Source organism: Chiloscyllium plagiosum, unplaced genomic scaffold (assembly GCF_037043375.1).
Source record: "Chiloscyllium plagiosum isolate Xiang-an unplaced genomic scaffold, Cpla_swu_hap1 HiC_scaffold_27, whole genome shotgun sequence".
Classification (NCBI taxonomy): domain Eukaryota; kingdom Metazoa; phylum Chordata; class Chondrichthyes; order Orectolobiformes; family Hemiscylliidae; genus Chiloscyllium; species Chiloscyllium plagiosum.
This window is the reverse complement of record NW_028270165.1, coordinates 9,774,845-9,794,143: the sequence shown is the minus strand read 5'-3', so window position 1 is coordinate 9,794,143 and position 19,299 is coordinate 9,774,845. Positions and strand designations below refer to the sequence as shown.

Below are 19,299 nucleotides of genomic sequence, written 5' to 3'. Positions count from 1 at the left end.
CCTACTGTGCATCTTTTTTGGCTCTAAGTCCCTTAAAAAAAATACCACATTGGGTTTCAGAGTTCGGTTGAGGCAATGTTACTGACAGGCCCCTCTGGTTCACACACAAACTATCTGTCCTGTTACAGAGTCAGAGAGATGTACAGCACTGAAACAGACCCTTCGGTCCAACTGGTCTATGCCAACCAGATATCCAAAATTAATCTAGTCCCATTTGTCAGCATTTAGCTCATGTACCCATCCAGATGCCTTTTAAATGTTGTAATTGTACCAGCTTCCACCACTCCCTCTGGCAGCTCATTCTGTACATACACCCCCCTCTGTGTGAAAACTTGCCCCTTTGAGGTCCCTTCTAAACTTTTCCCCTCTCACCCCAAACCTCTGCCCTCTAGTTCTGGACTCCCCCACCCTGGGGGAAAGACCTAGTGGTTTGGCCAGCTGTATCACTGTGGTGTAAAATTCCAAGCAGTGGAATGTGGTGAAACGGTTAAAAATTATGTCCCAATACATGTGTGAATCTAACCGGAATGGAGGTGTTGCTTAGTCCCGTGTGAATCTTATTACACACCTCCCCGTGTGAATCTTCTTATCTGTATGTAACCAGAATGGAATGTGTTTTTTAGCCTTGCTCTGCTGTTCACATGAATGTTTACATCTGGAAAAGAGTATATCAGCTGGAAAAGTCTCCAGTTCGGTGAGTCTGCTCCGGGGTTGCGTTTAACCGCCGAGCGTGGGTTGTTGGCAACCGCTCTACGAGAACTGACGGCTCCCAGTTCCAGTAACACGTAGAGTGAGTATAAGCCAGACCCGGGAGTCTGCTCCGGGGTTACGTTTAACCGCCGAGCGTGGGTTGTTGGCAACCGCTCTACGAGAACTGACGGCTCCCAGTTCCGGTAACATGTAGAGTGAGTATAAGCCAGACCCGTTGTAAGTTTGAGACACCTGGTTGTGGCGACGCTGCGGGGAATAAAATGCTCATATTCTAGCAGACTCGCCTCTTGGTCGTTTGTTCTGTGTCAGACTACTCTCCTACGAACCTGAATTTTTTAAAACATTTGGCGCTGCGAGCAGGGTCAATCGCAATTGAGGAGAGATTTTGATACAGAACAATGTTTTGGAAAAAGACTAAGAAACCAGAAGAACAAACTGTGGAGGTCCCGACCGTCCCGGGATGGCATGGATGTGGGCATGTACGTGGCAGTTTGTTTGAGAAATGGTGGGGGGCGACGAAAGGAACCCCAGGGTCGCTGCTGTCCACCCTTGAGAGGATCCCAGTCCTGCCGAAGAACCCCTTGCCTGGGGTACAGCGGAGGATGTGGGCATGTCCAAAAAGCTGAAGCGGAGTTAACAGAATTGAATGGGATTGAACTGAACTGAACTGAGTGGAACTGAAGTGAATCAAATTGAACGGAACAAAATGGAACTGAGCTAAATTGAATTGAAATGGACGGAACTGAATTGAACACAATTGAATTGAACTGAACAGACCTGAACTGAGCTGAATTGAACTACACTGAATTGACTGAACTGAAATTAACTGAAACGAATTGAACTGAATTAAGCATAATGTAACACATGTATTGGGCCAAGCAGTGGAATGTGGTGTAAAATTCCAAGCAGTGGAATGTGGTGAAACGGTTAAAAATTATGTCCCAATACATGTGTGAATCTAACCGGAATGGAGGTGTTGCTTAGTCCCGTGTGAATCTTATTACACACCTCCCCGTGTGAATCTTCTTATCTGTATGTAACCAGAATGGAATGTGTTTTTTAGCCTTGCTCTGCTGTTCACATGAATGTTTACATCTGGAAAAGAGTATATCAGCTGGAAAAGTCTCCAGTTCGGTGAGTCTGCTCCGGGGTTGCGTTTAACCGCCGAGCGTGGGTTGTTGGCAACCGCTCTACGAGAACTGACGGCTCCCAGTTCCGGTAACACGTAGAGTGAGTATAAGCCAGACCCGGGAGTCTGCTCCGGGGTTACGTTTAACCGCCGAGCGTGGGTTGTTGGCAACCGCTCTACGAGAACTGACAGCTCCCAGTTCCGGTAACATGTAGAGTGAATATAAGCCAGACCCGTTGTAAGTTTGAGAGACCTGGTTGTGGCGACGCTGCGGGGAATAAAATGCTCATATTCTAGCAGACTCGCCTCTTGGTCGTTTGTTCTGTGTCAGACTACTCTCCTACGAACCTGAATTTTTTAAAACAATCACTCCTGGGATGTCTCTGCTAAAAGCTCCTCATGCATTTTTATAAATCTCTATAAGGCCACCCCTCAGCCTCCGATGCTGCAGGGAAAATAGCCCCAACCTATTCAGTCTTTTACTGTAGGTCAAGCCCTCCAACCCTGCAAACATAGTTGTCAATCTTTTCAGAACCCTTTCAAGTTTCACAACTTGCTGCAAACATGTCGGCTTTGTTCATCTGACGTGGGAGAATTTTCTGTATGATGTCTTCTATCTGAAAGAGCCCTCCCCTATGCTGCGACAGAGGCACAATGACTTTCAAAATCCTGACAAACTGTTATCAGTCCAAGATTCATTTGTAGAAGCTTCTCAATCACATCTGTAAATGCACCAAATGTATTTAAAAATGAGTCATGAATAAAGGCTGCATTAATTTTTATTGTGAAGTTCTACTCATACATCTCAAATCAGAGCATACAAACCTGGTCAGAAGCAGCCTACGGAGTCTAAGATGCCACTGGCTATTTCCCAAACAGGACTGACTTTGCAAGAAACCATAGACATTTGAAATGAATGGGGTGCCATTCATTTTAAGATCAGGTGAACCTAAGAGGCACTGCATTACCTTAGAAATGAGAGATCCTTGACACACACACACAGCTGAAATCATTGCTGCGCTATTATTAGCAAATTGGAATTAAGGCTGGTGTTTTTTTGCTGGAGCAGAGGAGGTTGAGAGGCGAAGTTTATAAAATCATGAGAGGTATAGATAAAGGTAGTTGTCTCTTCCCTAGGGTGGGGAAGTTCAAGACCAGGGGGCACATATTTACAGTGAGGGGAGGAAGATTGACAAAAAGACAGGTGGGGACAAATGGTTTTGCAGAGTGTGGTTCACATGTGGAATGAACGTCCAGAGGAAGTTGTGGGCACGGGTACAATTACAACATATAAAAGACATTTGGATAAGTACGTGATTAGGGGGAAAGGTTTGGAGGGAAAGGGAGAGGTTGAATAGGTTGGGGCTGTTTTCCCTGGAGCATCGGAGGCTGAGGTGCTGCCTTTTATGGGTTTATATAACCATGAGGGGCATGGATAGGGTAAATAGTCAAGGTCTTTTCCCTGGGTTGAGGTCGTCCAGAACTAGAGGGAATAGGTTTAAAAGTGAGAGGAGAAAAATTTTAATGGGACCTGAGGGACAACTTTTTCACGCAGAGGGTGGTGCGTGGATGGAGTGAGCTGCCACAGGAAACAGTGGATGCTGGCACAATGTCAACATGAAAAAGGCACCTGGATGGGTGTATGAACAGGAAGGGTTAGAGGAATACAGGGCAAGTGCTGGAAACAGACCCTTTGGTCCAACTTCTCCATGCTGACCAGGTATCCTAAATTAATCAGACCAAAGGGTCTGTTTCCAGCACTTGGCCCACATCCCTCCAAACCGTTCCTAATCATGTCCCCATCCAGATGCCATTTAAATAATGTCATTGTAACAGCCTTCACTTCTTCTGGCAGCTCATTCCATACATGTACAACCCTTTGTGTGAAAAAGTTACCCCATAGGTCCCATTTAAATCTTTTCCCTTTTGCCATAAACCTATTCCCTCTGTTTCTGGAATGTCTAACCTCCAGGGAAATGACCTTGTCTATTTGCCCTATCCATACCCCTCATGATTTTATAAACTCATATAAGGTCACTCCTCAACCTCCCATAATCCAGAGAAAACAGCCCCAGTCTACTGTAGCCCAAACCTTCCAACCCTCAGCAACATCCTGGAAAATCATTTCTGGTGGAGAAGTCAATGATTTGGGTTAATACCTGAAACACTGACATCACTGCTGGTGCTGCCTGGCTTGCTGTGTTCTCCCACCCTCCTGCTTGCCTACTTTGGATTCCAGCATCTGCAGTTTTTTTTGTCTCTAACCAATGGCAGAGCAGACTCGATGGGCTGAATGGCCTAACTTCTACTCCAATGGTCTCACAGGCTTAGGTTTGTGCGGATTGTTTCAGTGGGAATGTGCAATCCCAGGCTCAACGAGCAGCAGCGCCCAATGGATCAAAGTTCATAGAATCACAGAATCCATACAGTGTGGACACTGGCCCTTCAGCCCAACAGGTTCATACTGACCCTCCAAAGAGTAACCCACCCAGACCCATTTCCCAACCCTATTACTCTACATTTACCCTGACTAATGGACCACACCTACACATCCCTGAACACTGGGACAACTTAGCTTGGCCAATCCACCCCAACTTTCACATCTTTGGTTTGTGGGAGGAAACCGGAGCACCCAGAGAAAACCCACGCAGGCACAGGGGGAGAATGTGCAAACTCCACACAGACAGTCACCCCAATGGTGGAATCGAAGCCAGGTCGCTGGCACTGAGGCAGTGCTGCTAACCGCTGAGCCACTGTGGGTGTGGGGTGCAGTCCAGCAGAAAACAAAAAAAAAGCCCATCGACTCTTCCACCACACCGACTGCCAGAAAGGGCAGGAAGTTCAGTCCTGGGGGTGATCCACAGCAACCTCACCGGCAGAATCAGATTGTTGGGAGCGCTGGTGTCCCCGCTGGTGCCTTTGCAAGTTGCAGAACTGAGTGAAGGCCTTCCCGCACTCAAGGCAGCTGAAGGGCCTCTCCCCAGTGTGGACCCGCTGGTGCTTCAGCAAAGTGGAGGCCTGGGTGAAGGCCTTCCCGCACTCAGGGCAGCTGAAGGGCCTCTCCCCAGTGTGGACTCGCTGGTGCTTCAGTAGGTCAGAGGAATTGCTGAAGGCCTTTCCGCACTCAGGACAAGCGAATGGCCTCTCCCCAGTGTGGACCCGCCGGTGGATCAGCACGTGGGAGAAATTGCTGAAGGCCTTCCCACACTCGGGGCAACTGAAGGGCCTGTCCCTAGTATGGACCCACCGGTGGGTAAGCAGGTTGGAGGCATGTGTGAAGGCCTTCCCACACTCACGGCAGCTGAAGGGCCTCTCCCCTGTGTGGACCCGCTGGTGGGTCAGCAGGGCAGAGGAATCGCTGAACCCCTTCCCACACTCTGGGCAGGAGAATGGCCTCTCTCCGGTGTGGACACTCTGGTGCCTCAGCAGGGTGGAGGCCTGGGTGAAGGTCTTTCTGCACTCAGGGCAGCTGAAGGGCCTCTCCCCCGTGTGGACCCTCTGGTGGGTCAGCAGGGCAGAAGAACTGCTGAACCCCTTCCCACACTCTGGGCAGGAGAATGGCCTCTCCCCGGTGTGAACCCGCTGGTGCTTCAGTAGGTCAGAGGAATTGCTGAAGGCCTTCCCACACTCGGGGCAGCTGAAGGGCCTCTCCCCCGTGTGGACCCGTCGGTGCCTCAGCAGGGTGGAGGAACTGCTGAATCCCTTCCTGCACTCAGGGCAGGAGAATGGCCTGACCCCAGTGTGACTGTGCCGATGAGCCTCCAGGGCAGACGGAACACAGAAGCCTATCCCGCAGTCACCACACTTCCACGGTTTCTCCATAGGGCAGGATTCCTCAGGTTTCTCCATGGCCAAAGCTTCAGCTGCACACAAATGTGTGTACAGCCTCTACCTGCTGTGAATTCCTTTCCAGGCCGTATAACTGTTTTAGGTTCCACACTCAGTGCAACAGTAGGGACTCTCGTCCAGACCCAATGATGCTGAAAACGTACTGAACCACAAAGCTTTGCTCTTTTCCACATAATCTTAGTCAAAAATAGTCACAGTCGCAATGGATTAAGCGACTGTCAGACATTGACGTGAAAGTGAGGACTGCAGATGCTGGAGAGTCAGTGTCAAAGTGCGGTGCTGGAATGGCACAGCAGGTCAGGCAGCATCTGAGCAGCAGGAGAGTCAACGTTTTGGACATAAGCCCTTCGTCTGTTGATTTTTAAACTTCGGTCTTCAGATCAAATACTCTGTAAAAATAAATTACAAAAGTGATCACTGTCAGTCCAGGGTAAAAATTCAGAACAAGCTTCTATTTTGTGCAGAACATTTTTTTCCTCTATTATTCCACAAAATTGAAAGCACCATCCCACTCATACACTCCCTCTCTATTCTCACTCCGCTCTAACTAATTCTCCTGAAGGTGCTGCTTCAGGATCTTACAGGGGCAGAAAAGCAAAAACATCAAGACTTACATCCCTTTTGAATTTTGGATAACTCCACCTGAAAGTTTATATTTTCCACGACATTGGGATACTGCTCCGAGTGAGCAGATCTGATTTTGGGAAGCCAAAAAAACTGTATAAATTCACGATGAACCTGCAATACAGCTTCATTACAAACAACAAGACACAAAATGGTTAACGTCCTGGGGGGGCATCAAGGCACTGACACCAACACCAGTGAGAAAGTGAACATACAGATGTGACAAACATCAGTCTTTCATCTTTTAGAATGGGTTGCAGGTAAAATGAATATATAAATCCCAGATCTTCTTACAGGTCACCTTCTCAAGATAACAAGGTTTTGTAACAAAAGGTGACATCTCAGCTCAGACAATGCATTAAAGGTGCGAGGTTAAGTGTCTGTCTGCATCCCAATATTGAATCAGGCTGGTTTTCTTTGACAAAGTGGAATTTACAAAATATTATATATATTCACCGCCTATATTGACTGCCTGCAGATTTGCAGTTTTTGAGCAAAATCGAATTTTTGGATCAGAAATTAGCTAGCTGAAAGAAGACAGAGGGTGGTGGTTGATGGGAAATATTCATCCTGGAGTTCAGTTACTTGTGGGGTACCGCAAGGGTCTGTTTTGGGTCCACTGCTGTTTGTCATTTGTGAAAATGATCTGGATGAGGGCATAGAAGGATGGGTTAGTAAATTTGCGGATGACACTCCGGTCGGTAGAGTTGTGGATAGTGACAAAGGATGTTGTAGGTTACAAAGATACATAGATAAGCTGCAGAGATGGGCTGAGAGGTGGAAAATGGAGCTTAATGTGGAACAGTGTGAGGTGATTCACTTGGGAAGGATTAACAAGTATGCAGAGTACTGGGCTAATGGTAAGATTCTTGGTAGTGTAGATGAGCAGAGAGATCTTGGTGTCCAGATACATAGATCCTTGAAGGTTGCCACCCAGGTTGACAGGGTTGTTAAGAAGGCATATGGTGTGTTAGCTTTTATTGGTTGAGGGATTGAGTTTCGGAACCATGAGATCATGCTGCAGATGTACAAAACTGGTGCGGCCACATTTGGAGTTTTGTGTACAGTTCCGGTCACTGCATTATAGGAAGGTCGTGGAAGCTTTGGGAAAGGTTCAGAGGAGATTTACTAGGATGTTGCCTGGTATGGATAGAAGGTCTTATGAGCAAACGGTGAAGAACTTGAGGCTGTTTTCGTTTAGAAAGAAAAACATGGAAAGGTGACTTAGTAATCAGAGGGTTAGATAGTTTGGACAGTGAATGCCTTTTTCCTTGGATGGCGATGGCTAGCACGAGGGGATAAAGCTTCAAACTGAGGGGTGATAGATATTGGACAGATGTCAGAGGTAGTTTCTTTAGTCAATAGTAGGGGTGCGGAACGCACTGCCTGCAACAGTAGTAGATTCGCTAAATTTAAGGGCATTTAAATGGTCATTGGATAGGGATATGGACGAGAATGGAATAGTATAGGTTAGACGGTCTTCAGATTGGTTCCACAGGTCAGCACAACATCGAGGGTCGAAGGGCCTGTACTGCGCTGTAATGTTCTATGTATCTGCAAATATTCTGAAAATATAAGTTCACCCCATAGACTTTTATATACGTGTGCGCATGCATGAGAGAAAGCAAATGTCTATTTCTGTGCTGTTTATCTCTGTCTAGTTGATAACAAATGCTTTATTTCTGAGGATATAAATATTGTTACAAATCAGAGCTGTGTAATAATAGTTAGATGTAAGTGAGAGAGAGTTCCTCAAATTGGGCGCTATAAGAATCCTGGGAGACCCTTTATTTCTGGTCTACTTCCTAATGAACAAACATTAAGCATTGTCACCTTTTTTTTTGTTTAATTTCCCTGCTACGACGAGTCTCTCTGTCTGGATGGTTGACAGGCTGGGAAATTGTGGGTTAGGCCTTGATTGGCTGAATATTTTATTGATCTGGAATGTATCAAAGATGGGGGTGGGGTCAAAACTTCAGCAGAAATCCAGCAGAGCTGACAACAGTTGACATAGAACTCTGTAGGAACAGGGAGATCAACAGAGGACAGAGAAATCAGGACCTGAAATCCAATCTGACACCAGACTACCATGTTATCAGTGCTTTGATTAGTAGTGCCAACCCTCTACCTTAACCGAGCTTCTCATTCAACTTGAATTCCATGTACCCCCTTGATATTCAGGATCCAATCCTTGTCATCCTGAAGCCATGTCTCTGTAAGGTGTCTCTGATCATAAGTATTCTTTTCTGTGTGCAGTCAATTCATTCACTTTATTATAATGCAGCACACATTCAGATACTGAGCTTTTAGTATTTTTTTGTGATCTTTAGAATCCAGCTTTGCTTGCTGGTACATTTCTCCTCCTTGTCCCTTTCTATCGTTCTTGAAAGTTCATTTTCCATATCACTACATTGCTCACCTGCCATAATTTGGATTGGCCAGGCTAAATTGTGTCCAAGGATGTACAGGTTAGGTGGGTTACCCATGGGAAATGCAGGGTTATAGTTTCAGAGTAATAAATGCAGGAGTAGGCTATTTGGCCCATCGAGCCTGCTCCTCCATTCATTAAGATCATGGCTGATCTATCCATCGTCTCAGCTCCTCCTCCCTGCGTTATCCTGACTACCTTTAATTTCCCTACCCTGCAAAAACCAATCCAACTGTGTCTTGAATATACTTAATAAAGCTGTCTCTACCTCTTCCTCAGGCAGAGAATTCCATAGATTCACTACTCTCCAGGAAAAGCAGTTCCTCCTCATCTCAGTCCTAAATCTACTCCCCATAATCTTGAGACCAAATCCCTAGTTCTAGTCTAACTCACCAGCAGAAACGACTGGACAGGATAGGTGGGGTGGGGTGGGGGTGGGTCTGGGTGGTATGCTCTTCGGAGGGGTCAGTGTGGACTTGATGGGCTGAATGGGGCCTGATTCTGCACTGTAGGGATTCTATGATTTACCGCAGTTGTGTGTGCCCCATATCACAGCACCCAGAACTTCCCACCTTCAGCAAATTGAAAGACAAGTCCCACCCTGCCCTCTCGTATGTGTGTTATCTAAATGCTTAATCGTTTCTAGTGAATACAGCCCACACCTCCCGCTGCTGGCAGTAACCTTTACAATGCTGATGAAACAATGCAATACCTGCAGTACTGAAAATTGTAAGGCTTCTAACGATACCAGTTACTGATTCACTGCTCCTTCTGATGAACAGCGTTGGAAATACAATGTTGGAGGCTGAATGAAATAAGCAGTTTAAAACAAAAGCAACCTAACCCTTCACTAGGCTCCCTGCTCAGCACATTGTACTTACTGCTAGTAAACCTAGCACTTCATCCCCACAGTGCAATTAATTCCCGCTTTCCAACCAAATCCCAGATGTGCTCCCTCACTCAGTTGCTGTCTCACAAATGAAAGCTTTCATTGTAACTTCTTCTGCTCCCAGGAAGGGCAAACTATCTTTGAAAGCTCCTCCTGAAATTCTAGTCTTCACAACTACACTTCTACTTTCACAGAAGACGATTAGAATCATACAGTAAGGAAACAGACCCTTCGGCCCAACTCGTTTGTGCTGACCAGATATCCTTAATTAATCTAGTTCCATTTGCTAGCACTTAGCCCATACCCCTGTAAACACTTCCTCTTCATGTATCCATCCAGATACCTTTTAAAATGTTATGTACCAGCCTCAACCACTTCCTCTGGCAGTTCATTCCTTACAGACATCACCCTCTGCGTGAGAACGTTGCCTCTCAGGTTCCTATTTCCCCTCTCACCTCAAACCTATGCCCCATACTTTTGGATTCCCATATCCTGGGGAAAAGATCTTGGTGATGCTTCCTATCCATGACCCTTCTAAACTTCTATAGTGTCACCCGTCAGCCTCCAACACTCCACAGAAAACAGCCCCAGTCTATTCAGCCTCTCCATGGAGCTCAAACCTTCCAACTCTGGCAACAGCCTTGTAAATCCTTTCCGAACTCTTTCAAGTTTCACAACATCTTTCCTACAGCAAGGAGATCAGAACTGAGTGTGGTATTCCAAAAGCGGCCTAACCAATGTCCTGTACAGCCATAACATTACCTCCCCACTCCTGTACTCAATGAACTGCCCAATAGAGGAAAGCATACCAAACACCACCTTCACTGTCTGATCTACTTGCGACTCCACTTTCAGGGAACTATGAACCTGCACTCCAAGGTCTCTTTATTCTGCCACACTCCCCAGGACCTTAGGTATATAAGTATGCCCTCATTTGTCTTACCAAAATGCAACACTTCATATTTGTCTAAATTAAACACCATCTGCTACTCCTTGGCTCATCACATCTGATCAATTCTAATTTATAATGAACTTCCTTTCCTCTCTCATTCCCTAAAAGCAGAAACTCTCCATCCCACACACTCCCTCCATTCTCACTTTGCCGAACCTAATCTCTGCTGTACCTCATCCTGAAGGGTCTGGTTCATGCTGGTTAACAGGCCCACACTCAGGGGGAATCTAACTGAAACATACTGAATACAGAATTGCCTGGACAGAGTGGTCATTGGGAAGATGTTTCCATTGATCAGAGAGTCTAGGACCCGAGGGTACAGTCTTCGAGGAAAGGGGAGACCTTTCAGAACGGAGATAAGGAGAAGTTCTTCAGCCAGAGAGTGGTGAATCTATGGAATTCATTGCCACAGAAGGCTGTGGAGGCCAGATCATTGAGTATATTTAAGACAGGGATAGATAGGTTCTTGAATATCAAGGGGATCAAGGGTTATGGGGAGAAAGCAGGAAAATGGGGTTGAGAAATTTACCAGTCATGATTGGATGGCAGAGCAGACGCGATGGGCTAAATGGCCTAATTTCTGCTCCTATGTCTTATGGTCTTTGCATGTGAGAACTGGGAGCAGGAGTAGGCCATTTGGTCTTTCGAGCCTGCACCAGCATTGAACAGATCATAACTGGAAATGAATATCCCTACATCTGGGTGGACAGGCTGGGACATTTTTCACTGGAGCATAGGAGGTTGAGAGGTGACCTTATTGGGGATTATAAAATCATGAGGGGGAATAGATGGGGTGACCAGTGGGTATCCTTTCCCGAGGGAGGGGGTTTCAAGATGAGGGAGCAAATTTTGAAGGTGAGAGGAGAAAGATTTTAAAAAGACACAAGGAGCACTTATTTTTTAAGAACGTGGCTTGTGTGTGGAATGAGTGTCCCAAGGAAGTAGTGAATGCAGGTACAGTTACAATGTTTAAAAGACATTTGGAGAAGTACATGAATAGGAAAGGTTCAGAGGGATATAGGCCAATCACTGGCAGATGGACCAGTTTAATTTGAGAACATAGCATGGACTCGTTGGACTGAAGGGTCTGTTTCTGTGCTGTATGATCCTGTATCTGTACTGGTCTTAAAACCATTTTCTTGGAGATCCATGATAGCAGTGGTCTGAGTGGTCTGCTGTGCTGGGCTCTGCCATACCCCCTGGCAAGGTGGACCTTAACCCCCCCCCCCCCCCCCCAAAAATTGCTAATATAAATGTACTGAACATCTGGACTTGCTATAATTGTGATTTGACAGCTTTAAGACCAGAATGAAAGCAAATGAAGGAAAGGCGCTGAAAGTGGTGCAGCAGGTAGGGCACTCTCCTACTGCATCAGGGGTGCATGGAGCCATTGCTCAAACTCCCAGGGCAGACCCTTTGGGTTTAATGGGGCAGCAGTTACTCTCGGAGTTTGGCAAACTCTGAGATAAGATTGAAGCAGCGGTGGAACCACTATCTGCCACGCTGGAAAAGCATGGTCAGGAAATTCAAATGTTGGACCAAAGAGAATAGGCAGAGGAGGAGAGGACCGTGGCACCGGAGACCGTGGCGGAGGTCTCGGGAGGAAGGATCCGAATGCTGGAAGACCAGGTACGGGTCCTTCAGGAGCAAGTGGGCGACCTGGAAAACAAAAGTAGAAGAAAAAGCTTACAGCTCTTGGGTCTTCCGGAACGTGAGGGCAGTGAAGACCTCGTTGGATTCCTGGAGAAGTGACTCCCGACATTCCTGGGGCGGGAGTTGGAGTCGGGCCTGTTGAATGTGGAGTGGACCAACGGGATCACAATGCGCAGGTCCAGGCCGGACCCACGCCACCGCACGGTCCTAGTGCAACTCCTGCATTACAAAGAAAAACAGTTAGTGACTGAAACAGCAAGAAGACTGGGAAGTGATCCAGAGGCTTTAATGCACAAAGGCTCAAGAATAATGTCTTTTCAGGACTTCTCAGGTCCCAGAATTAAGAAGAGAAGGGATTTGATGAGGTTGAGAAAATTAAGGGATCTGAACAGTCAATATTACTTCAGGTACCCTGGCCGTGTTGCATTTCTCTCATGGACGGGCGGTATATAATTTTGATTCAGCAGAAAAAGCAAAGGACTATGTGAATTCTCTGAATTAAAGGACTCCAGTCGGGGTGGAGGGAGGGGGCATTGTTACAGACAATGGTACAGTTTTTTTGCCCCTTCCTGTCTCCTCTCTCCACTTATTTTGTGGTTATCAGTTTTATACCAACTGCCTTGAAGTAAAACCAGAATGATTTAGTATATCGGTCAGTTGGATATTATCTGGGGCCTTTGTTTTTTACTGCTGTCCTTTTGGTTTTGGACTAGGGGTGGTTCAGATGTATGGAGAAAGGGTGTGTGGGGGGGGGGGGGGGGGGGGGTGGGAAATGGACATCCATTGTTAACTCTCAGAATGTAAATAACATGTTTTTCATCTGTGTATTCCCTGGGGCTAGGGCACGGCCTCAGCTGGAAGGAGCCGGGATGGTAGCAAGGATTGGGAGGAGGGCACCCTATTGGCAGGGATGAGGGAGATCTCTAATGGTATTGGGGGTTATTTGGGTGTTTGCTTAAGTTATATGTAGTGGTTAGTTAGTTTTTTAGTTGTAGTAGCTTTTACACTTTATACATTTATTGTCTTTGTCACTCGCCGCACTTCAGATAAGCTTCCTCCTCTCGGGAAACCACGGGCTGTTCTGGATGACCATGGCTAGTGATTCGTTCAGGTGGTGCACCTGGAATGTAAAAGGGAGCCATTCCCCCATTAAAAAGAAAGAAGGTTCTGTCAAACCTCAGGAAGGAAAGGATGGACATCGCCCTGCTGCAAGAAACACATTTAACCGATAAGGAACATCTGAAACTGCAGCAAGGGGGGGTTATGATAGGGTATTCTTCGCCTCCTTTAGCTCCAAGAGTAGAAGAGTGGCTATATTGGTAAGAAGGAACCTTCCTTTCCAGGCAATTGAGCAAATTAAGGACAAACATGGACTGCCCATCGTTCTTAAAGCTCAATTACATGGAGAAGAGTATGGTGTCCTGAATGTGTACCGCCCGCCCCCCCACCCTCCACGTGCACCCTCTTACATTTCTGATTGATGCAGTTGCTATATTAATGAGTCTTGGGGTGCACAGCACAATCATAGGAGGGGATTTTAATCGCCTCATAGATCCTGAGGTAGACAGGGTGACAAAGGGCCTGGCATGTATGACTGCACAATCTAAGCAGTTGGTGGACATGATTAGTTTCCCTACAGTGTAGAAACAGGCCCTTCGGTCCAACAAGTCCACACTGACCCTCCGAAGAGTAAACCACCGTGATCCATTTCCCTCTGTCTAATGCACCTAACACCATGGGCAATTTAACATGGCCAATTCACTTTACCTGCACATCTTTGGATTGTGGGAGGAAACCGGAGCACCTGGAGGAAACCCACGCAGACACGGGGCGAATGTGCAAACTCCACACAGACAGTTGCCCGAGGCCGCAATTGAACCTTGGTCCCTGGTGCTGTGAGGCAGCAGTGCTAACCACTAAACCACCGTGCTGCCCCAGTGCGAGGAGTTGGGGTTAGTGGATGTGTGGACGCACCTCCACCCAAATGGAAGAGACTTTACTTTCTGTTCCAACCCACACAAAGTGTCACACGCGAATTGACATATTTTTTATGCCATTGGATTATTTGGACAGAACATTGGCTTGTAAAATTGGGCAGATAGCTGTCTTGGACCATGCGCCAGTGTATTTAGATGGTAAAATCATGGGTGGTGGAATGGATGGCACTGGCACATGGACCCATTCCTGTTAAGGGACAGCAAATTCGTTGAGTACATCACAAGAAAGTTCAGGGCCTTCTGGAATATCAACTCCAGTCAGGCCAGTAATCCGGCAATACTGTGGGAGGCCACTAAGGCATATTTATGAGGCCTAGTTATTTCGTATTCAACAACTCGAAGGAAGCAGAGGGAGGAGCAACAACAGATGCTGAGGAAGTATATTATATTAGGCCTTCACTGGTCAAGCTGCAGCTCTCTGGGCTGCTCTCGACTCATTACACACACAGGTGGCAAAAAAGGGTCTCCTTCGCCAAACAAAGATTGTTTGAATTTGGAGAACCTGCCCCTCCCCAGTATAAAGGCGGAACAGGTTTCCCTGATGAATGCACCTATGATGATACAGGAGGTGCAGGAAACAATAAAGCATCTCCAGAGTGGCAACGCACCGGGGTCAGATGGATTCCCAAGTGAATTCTATAAGGAATTCATAAATGCCACCTCTGAGGATGTATAGCTATTCATATACACAGGTTTGTCTTCCACCCTCTCTTAGGGAGGCTAATATCGCCTTCATTTTAAAGAAGGGGAAAGAGCTTGAAGAATGTGCTTCATACAGACCCATCTCACTGTTGAATGTAGATTTTAAAATTCTACCCAAGATGCTGGCCTTGAGGTTGGAAAAGGTGTTGCCCTATATTATGAAAGAAGATCAGATGGGTTTTAAGGACCGTAGCTCCTCCAACAATATCAGGAGCGTACTGACCATAGTGCAGGTATGCCAGCAAAGATTGATCCCGGGTTCAGTGGTTTCCCGAGATGCAGAAAAGGTGTTTGACCGGATAGGATGGCTGTACCTGTTTGGGGTCCTCAAGCGTTTTGGTCTGGGGGGATCCTTTGCTAGACGGGTAGTGGTGTTGTACAATGATCCTAAAGCAGCAGTCATCACAAACGGCACAAAGTTAGATAACTTTCATATTGGGAGGGGTAGTCGACAGGGGTGTCCTCTTTCACCACTGCTATTTACCTTGGCAATTCAAGGTGGGATCCTGGAATAGTGGAGGCTATCAGGTGGGATCCTGGAATAGTGGCGCCAGAGGTGGGAATGGGCAAGCATAAGATCACCCTATATGCTGATGATGTCCTTTTGTTCTTGGTCAATCTGGAGGAGTCCGTTCCTCGATTGATTCAAACAATTAATGTGTTTGGCAGTTTTCGGGCTACAGGATCAACTTTAGAAAATTGGAAGCCAAGCCGGTGGGGGGATTAGTGGAGGTGCCTGATCTGAAGGATAGAATGCAGACCCTGTTTAGATGGTCATCAAAAGGATTTTTTGTATTTGGGAATGTTTATTACTCCTGCTTTCCACCAGCTGTATAAAGCTAACTATGTACAATTACTGGAGAGGATAAAGCAGGATTTGCAGATTGGGAGGGATTACCGTTATCATGGTTCGGCCAAATTACCCTGATTTAAAATGAATGTTCTTCCTCGCCTGTTGTACCCCATGAGAATGCTTCCGTTGTTGCTACCCAGAAGAGTATTACTGAGGCTTGATGGTTGGCTCGGTTATTTTATTTGATGTCGCAGGTGCCCCCTAATTAAATTTACCAAATTGCAGCTCTCGCAGGATGAGGGAGGGTGGACCTTCCGGACTTGGAGATATCAAATAAGCGCTTTGTTAGCATATGTGGGTGACTGAGCACAGAGGGATTTGATTTGACGTTGAAGCCTCAGTTGAGATGTCCCCTCAGTTCATCTATTATTCATGGATAAGATGAAATCCATAACCGAGCAGTGTAAGAATTCAATCATTTTAAATACAGTGAAAGTCTGGAGGATAATGAGACAAGACAAGGGCAATTGGCTTAAGACCTCGCCGTTTACCCCATTGGTGGGAGTCCAAGGATTTAAACCTGGGGCAATGGACTCCGGCTTTAAGTCATGGGCGGCACGGTGGCACAGTGGTTAGCACTGCTGCCTCACAGCGCCAGAGACCCGGGTTCAATTCCCGCCTCAGGCGACCGACTGTGTGGAGTTTGCACATTCTCCCCGTGTCTGCGTGGGTTTCCTCCGGGTGCTCCGGTTTCCTCCCACACTCCAAAAATGTGCAGGTTAGGTGAATTGGTCACGCTAAATTGTGTGCAGGGGTAAATGTAGGGGAATGGGTCTGGGTGGGTGCGCTTCGGCGGGTCGGTGTGGACTTGTTGGGCCGAAGGGCCTGTTTCCACATTGTAAGTAATCTAATAAGGGAATCTCCTGTCTGGGAGATTCATGCAAGGGGGAGGTCTTGATGACATTTAGCCAACTAAGTCAGAAATATGGATTGTCTAATAGGAACCTTATCCGTACTTTCAGATAAGGGATTATATACAGAGGAAGACCACACTCCTGGCTCAGCTTTACAGGTCAGACGTGGAGAAAAGACTGCTCCGGTGTACAGGCGCTCTTTCAGTTAGTACTTTGTATCATTTACAGAAGAGACGTGCCTTTAGGGACATGGAGGGACTCTGTAGGACGTTGAATCAGGATCTCGGAGAGGATGTTTCATTGGAAGTATGGGAAGATATATGGGAAAATGTAAGGAAAATTTCAATATGTAACAAAGCACAGGCCATTCAATTGAAGAATTTACACAGCGCTCATTTGACGTTAGAGAGGCATCTCTAAGTTCAAGAGAGTGGCATCACCAGGGTGTCCCAAATGTAAAATTAATATAGGCACTCTCACACACTGCTATTGGTTATGTTGTAAGATCCAGCGATATTGGAGTGCTATCGTAAGGGAGCTGAAGGACATCCTGGGGATTGAAGTTAAAGTGGATCCTACTTCTGGAGTTGCCAAATTTGTCTTTCTGGGGGAACAGGGGAACAGACTGTGTAACATTCTTACCCACTGTGCAAGGAAGAACATTTTTGGACATTGGAAAATCCCCCAGGGCTTATGGGGTGGCATAGGCTGGTGATGGAACATCTCCCCCAAGATTACCTCACAAATATGGTGCAGTTTTACAAGACATGGCAGCCTTTCTAAATTATATTGATGCAGACTTATCGGCAATATTAATTAGGGCCGTGGTATAGCCATGGGAATCAGTCTGGGCACCCGTGGGACCCTGGGAGGGGGAGGCTGGGGAAAAAGAACACGGGTACAATAACTGGTGCTCCCAGGGATGGGAATCTCAGTGGAGGTGTAGTGAGTGAAATAGAATATAGTAATGTGATATAATTTGAGTTAATTTGAATTCAGTTTAATTTAGTTTTTATTTAATTTGATTGCAGTTTAGTTTAAGCTAAGTTTGTTCTGGTAGAATAGTAGGTAGTTCATCATTAATAGTATTGTGATATGACATTGTTGCACTGCATATATCTTTCTATTTTGGTATTGTTCTTTTTTATCTATAGATGTTTTGTGAAAGATCTGAAAAAGTTTCTAAAAATATTTTTGAAACAGAACACATTTTCTTGCCTTCCCCGATAACTATTTTTGAGATTCATAAGTCAGATGAACTCAGCTTTGAATATATTCAATGTCTCCCTAACTGCAGGAAGACATTCCCACTTCTGAACTCCCCCTTGCTAACATATCACTTGCATTGCTTGCTGCACCTATCTGACAACTGGCATTGACTGGAGTAGAAAGCCTGAGTAGAAGGTAGCCGAGGCATCTTTGTACATCTACACATCATTCCTGATGAAGGGCTTTTGCCCAAAACGTTGACTGACCTGCTGTGTTTTTCCAGCGCTAAATTTTTGACTCTGATTCCAGCATCTGCAGTCTTCACTTGCTCCACAACCCAATATATCACCATTTAAACAACGTATCTCCTTTCTGTTATTTTTTTACAGGAAAGGCTATAACTTCACAATGTGTTACTGCATTTGCCAAATAAGACACATACCTAAATCAACTTTGCTGCAAGTCAAGAACTGAACGCCAGAATGAAAAAATAAAATGGAAAAGAGCGTGTTGTACTCACAGATTTTGGACAGACGGAAGAAGTTGAAGTTCAATCTTCATTCAGAGAGAGAGGAGCAACACCATCTTCACAAGCTCATGGTCCAACTTCCGCATTCAGATATGGGCGGGGGGAGTAATCAAAAGCCGGAGGACCACATTCTTTCCGGTCTTCCAGTGCTTCCTATTGGTCCAGCAGAAGAATGTCGTGCGCTGTTTCCGCCGGCAGCGAAGAGCATGCGCAGTATTTTGCTGACACCGGCGTACATGCGCAGTGCTTGCTGACACCGAGATGCATGCGCAGAATGCCCAATGGAGATGCTGGTGCAACTGACAGATTTACAGTGTCCAAATGCCAATAAGAGAAAACAATTTTTTTGTTTCCCTGGGACTCAACAGTTTATTCCTTTTTCATTTTGTTTGGCTGCTCCACTTTTGTATGTCATTTCCCCAGGATAGAGGAAGTCCAAAACTACGGGGGCATAGGCTTAGGCTGGGAGGGAAAAGGTTTAAAAGGGACCGAACTGGTAACATTTTCACGCAGAGCCAGAGACAGTGGTCTAATCTGGAACAATTACGACATTTAAAAGGCATCTGGATGGGTATATGAATAGGAAGGGTTGAGAGAGAGAGATGGGCCAAATGGTGGCAAATGGATCACGAGATTAATTTAGAATATGTGGTTTGCGTGCTGTGCGTCTCTATGACTCTATTTGTACATAATCTGAACCAAGACTAGGAATAGGCCATTCCACCTTTACAGCCTGTCCTCAACTGTGGCCTAACTGTACAGACTTCAATGCAAGTTTCAGAAAGGTGTCTGCAGCTTTTTAAACAATTGAACATGCTTTCAGACTACCAATGTTTCTAAATAAATCATTTCACCCATTTTCAATGTTAAAGATCAGCGATTTCTCACCCACCTCCCCTCCAACCACCCCTCCCCCATCT

General features: G+C 46.1%; 1 protein-coding gene and 1 long non-coding RNA gene across 2 annotated transcripts in view; one reads left to right on the top strand and one right to left on the bottom strand.

Moving 5' to 3' along the window:
• Positions 1 to 19,236, top strand: part of LOC148143058 (uncharacterized) — a 28,412-nt gene extending 9,176 nt beyond the window's left edge. Inside the window, exon 2 of the long non-coding RNA XR_015751110.1 lies at positions 18,240 to 19,236. This is a non-coding gene — a long non-coding RNA (uncharacterized LOC148143058). The remainder of the gene's footprint in view (positions 1 to 18,239) is intronic.
• Positions 2,604 to 18,475, bottom strand: LOC148143059 (uncharacterized). Its single transcript, XM_087974030.1, has 3 exons — positions 18,371 to 18,475; positions 12,273 to 12,454; positions 2,604 to 6,078 (listed from the first exon to the last, which is right to left on the bottom strand). The coding sequence occupies exon 3, from the start codon at positions 5,687 to 5,689 to the stop codon at positions 4,682 to 4,684; it is 1,008 nt and encodes a 335-aa protein (XP_087830156.1). The 5' UTR covers positions 5,690 to 6,078; positions 12,273 to 12,454; positions 18,371 to 18,475; the 3' UTR covers positions 2,604 to 4,681.
• Positions 19,237 to 19,299: the final 63 nt, after the last annotated feature.

Bases quoted from the DNA above. Each gene is read 5' to 3' on its own strand.
- LOC148143059 (XM_087974030.1), bottom strand. From the start codon at position 5,689: ATGGAGAAACCTGAGGAATCCTGCCCTATGGAGAAACCGTGGAAGTGT.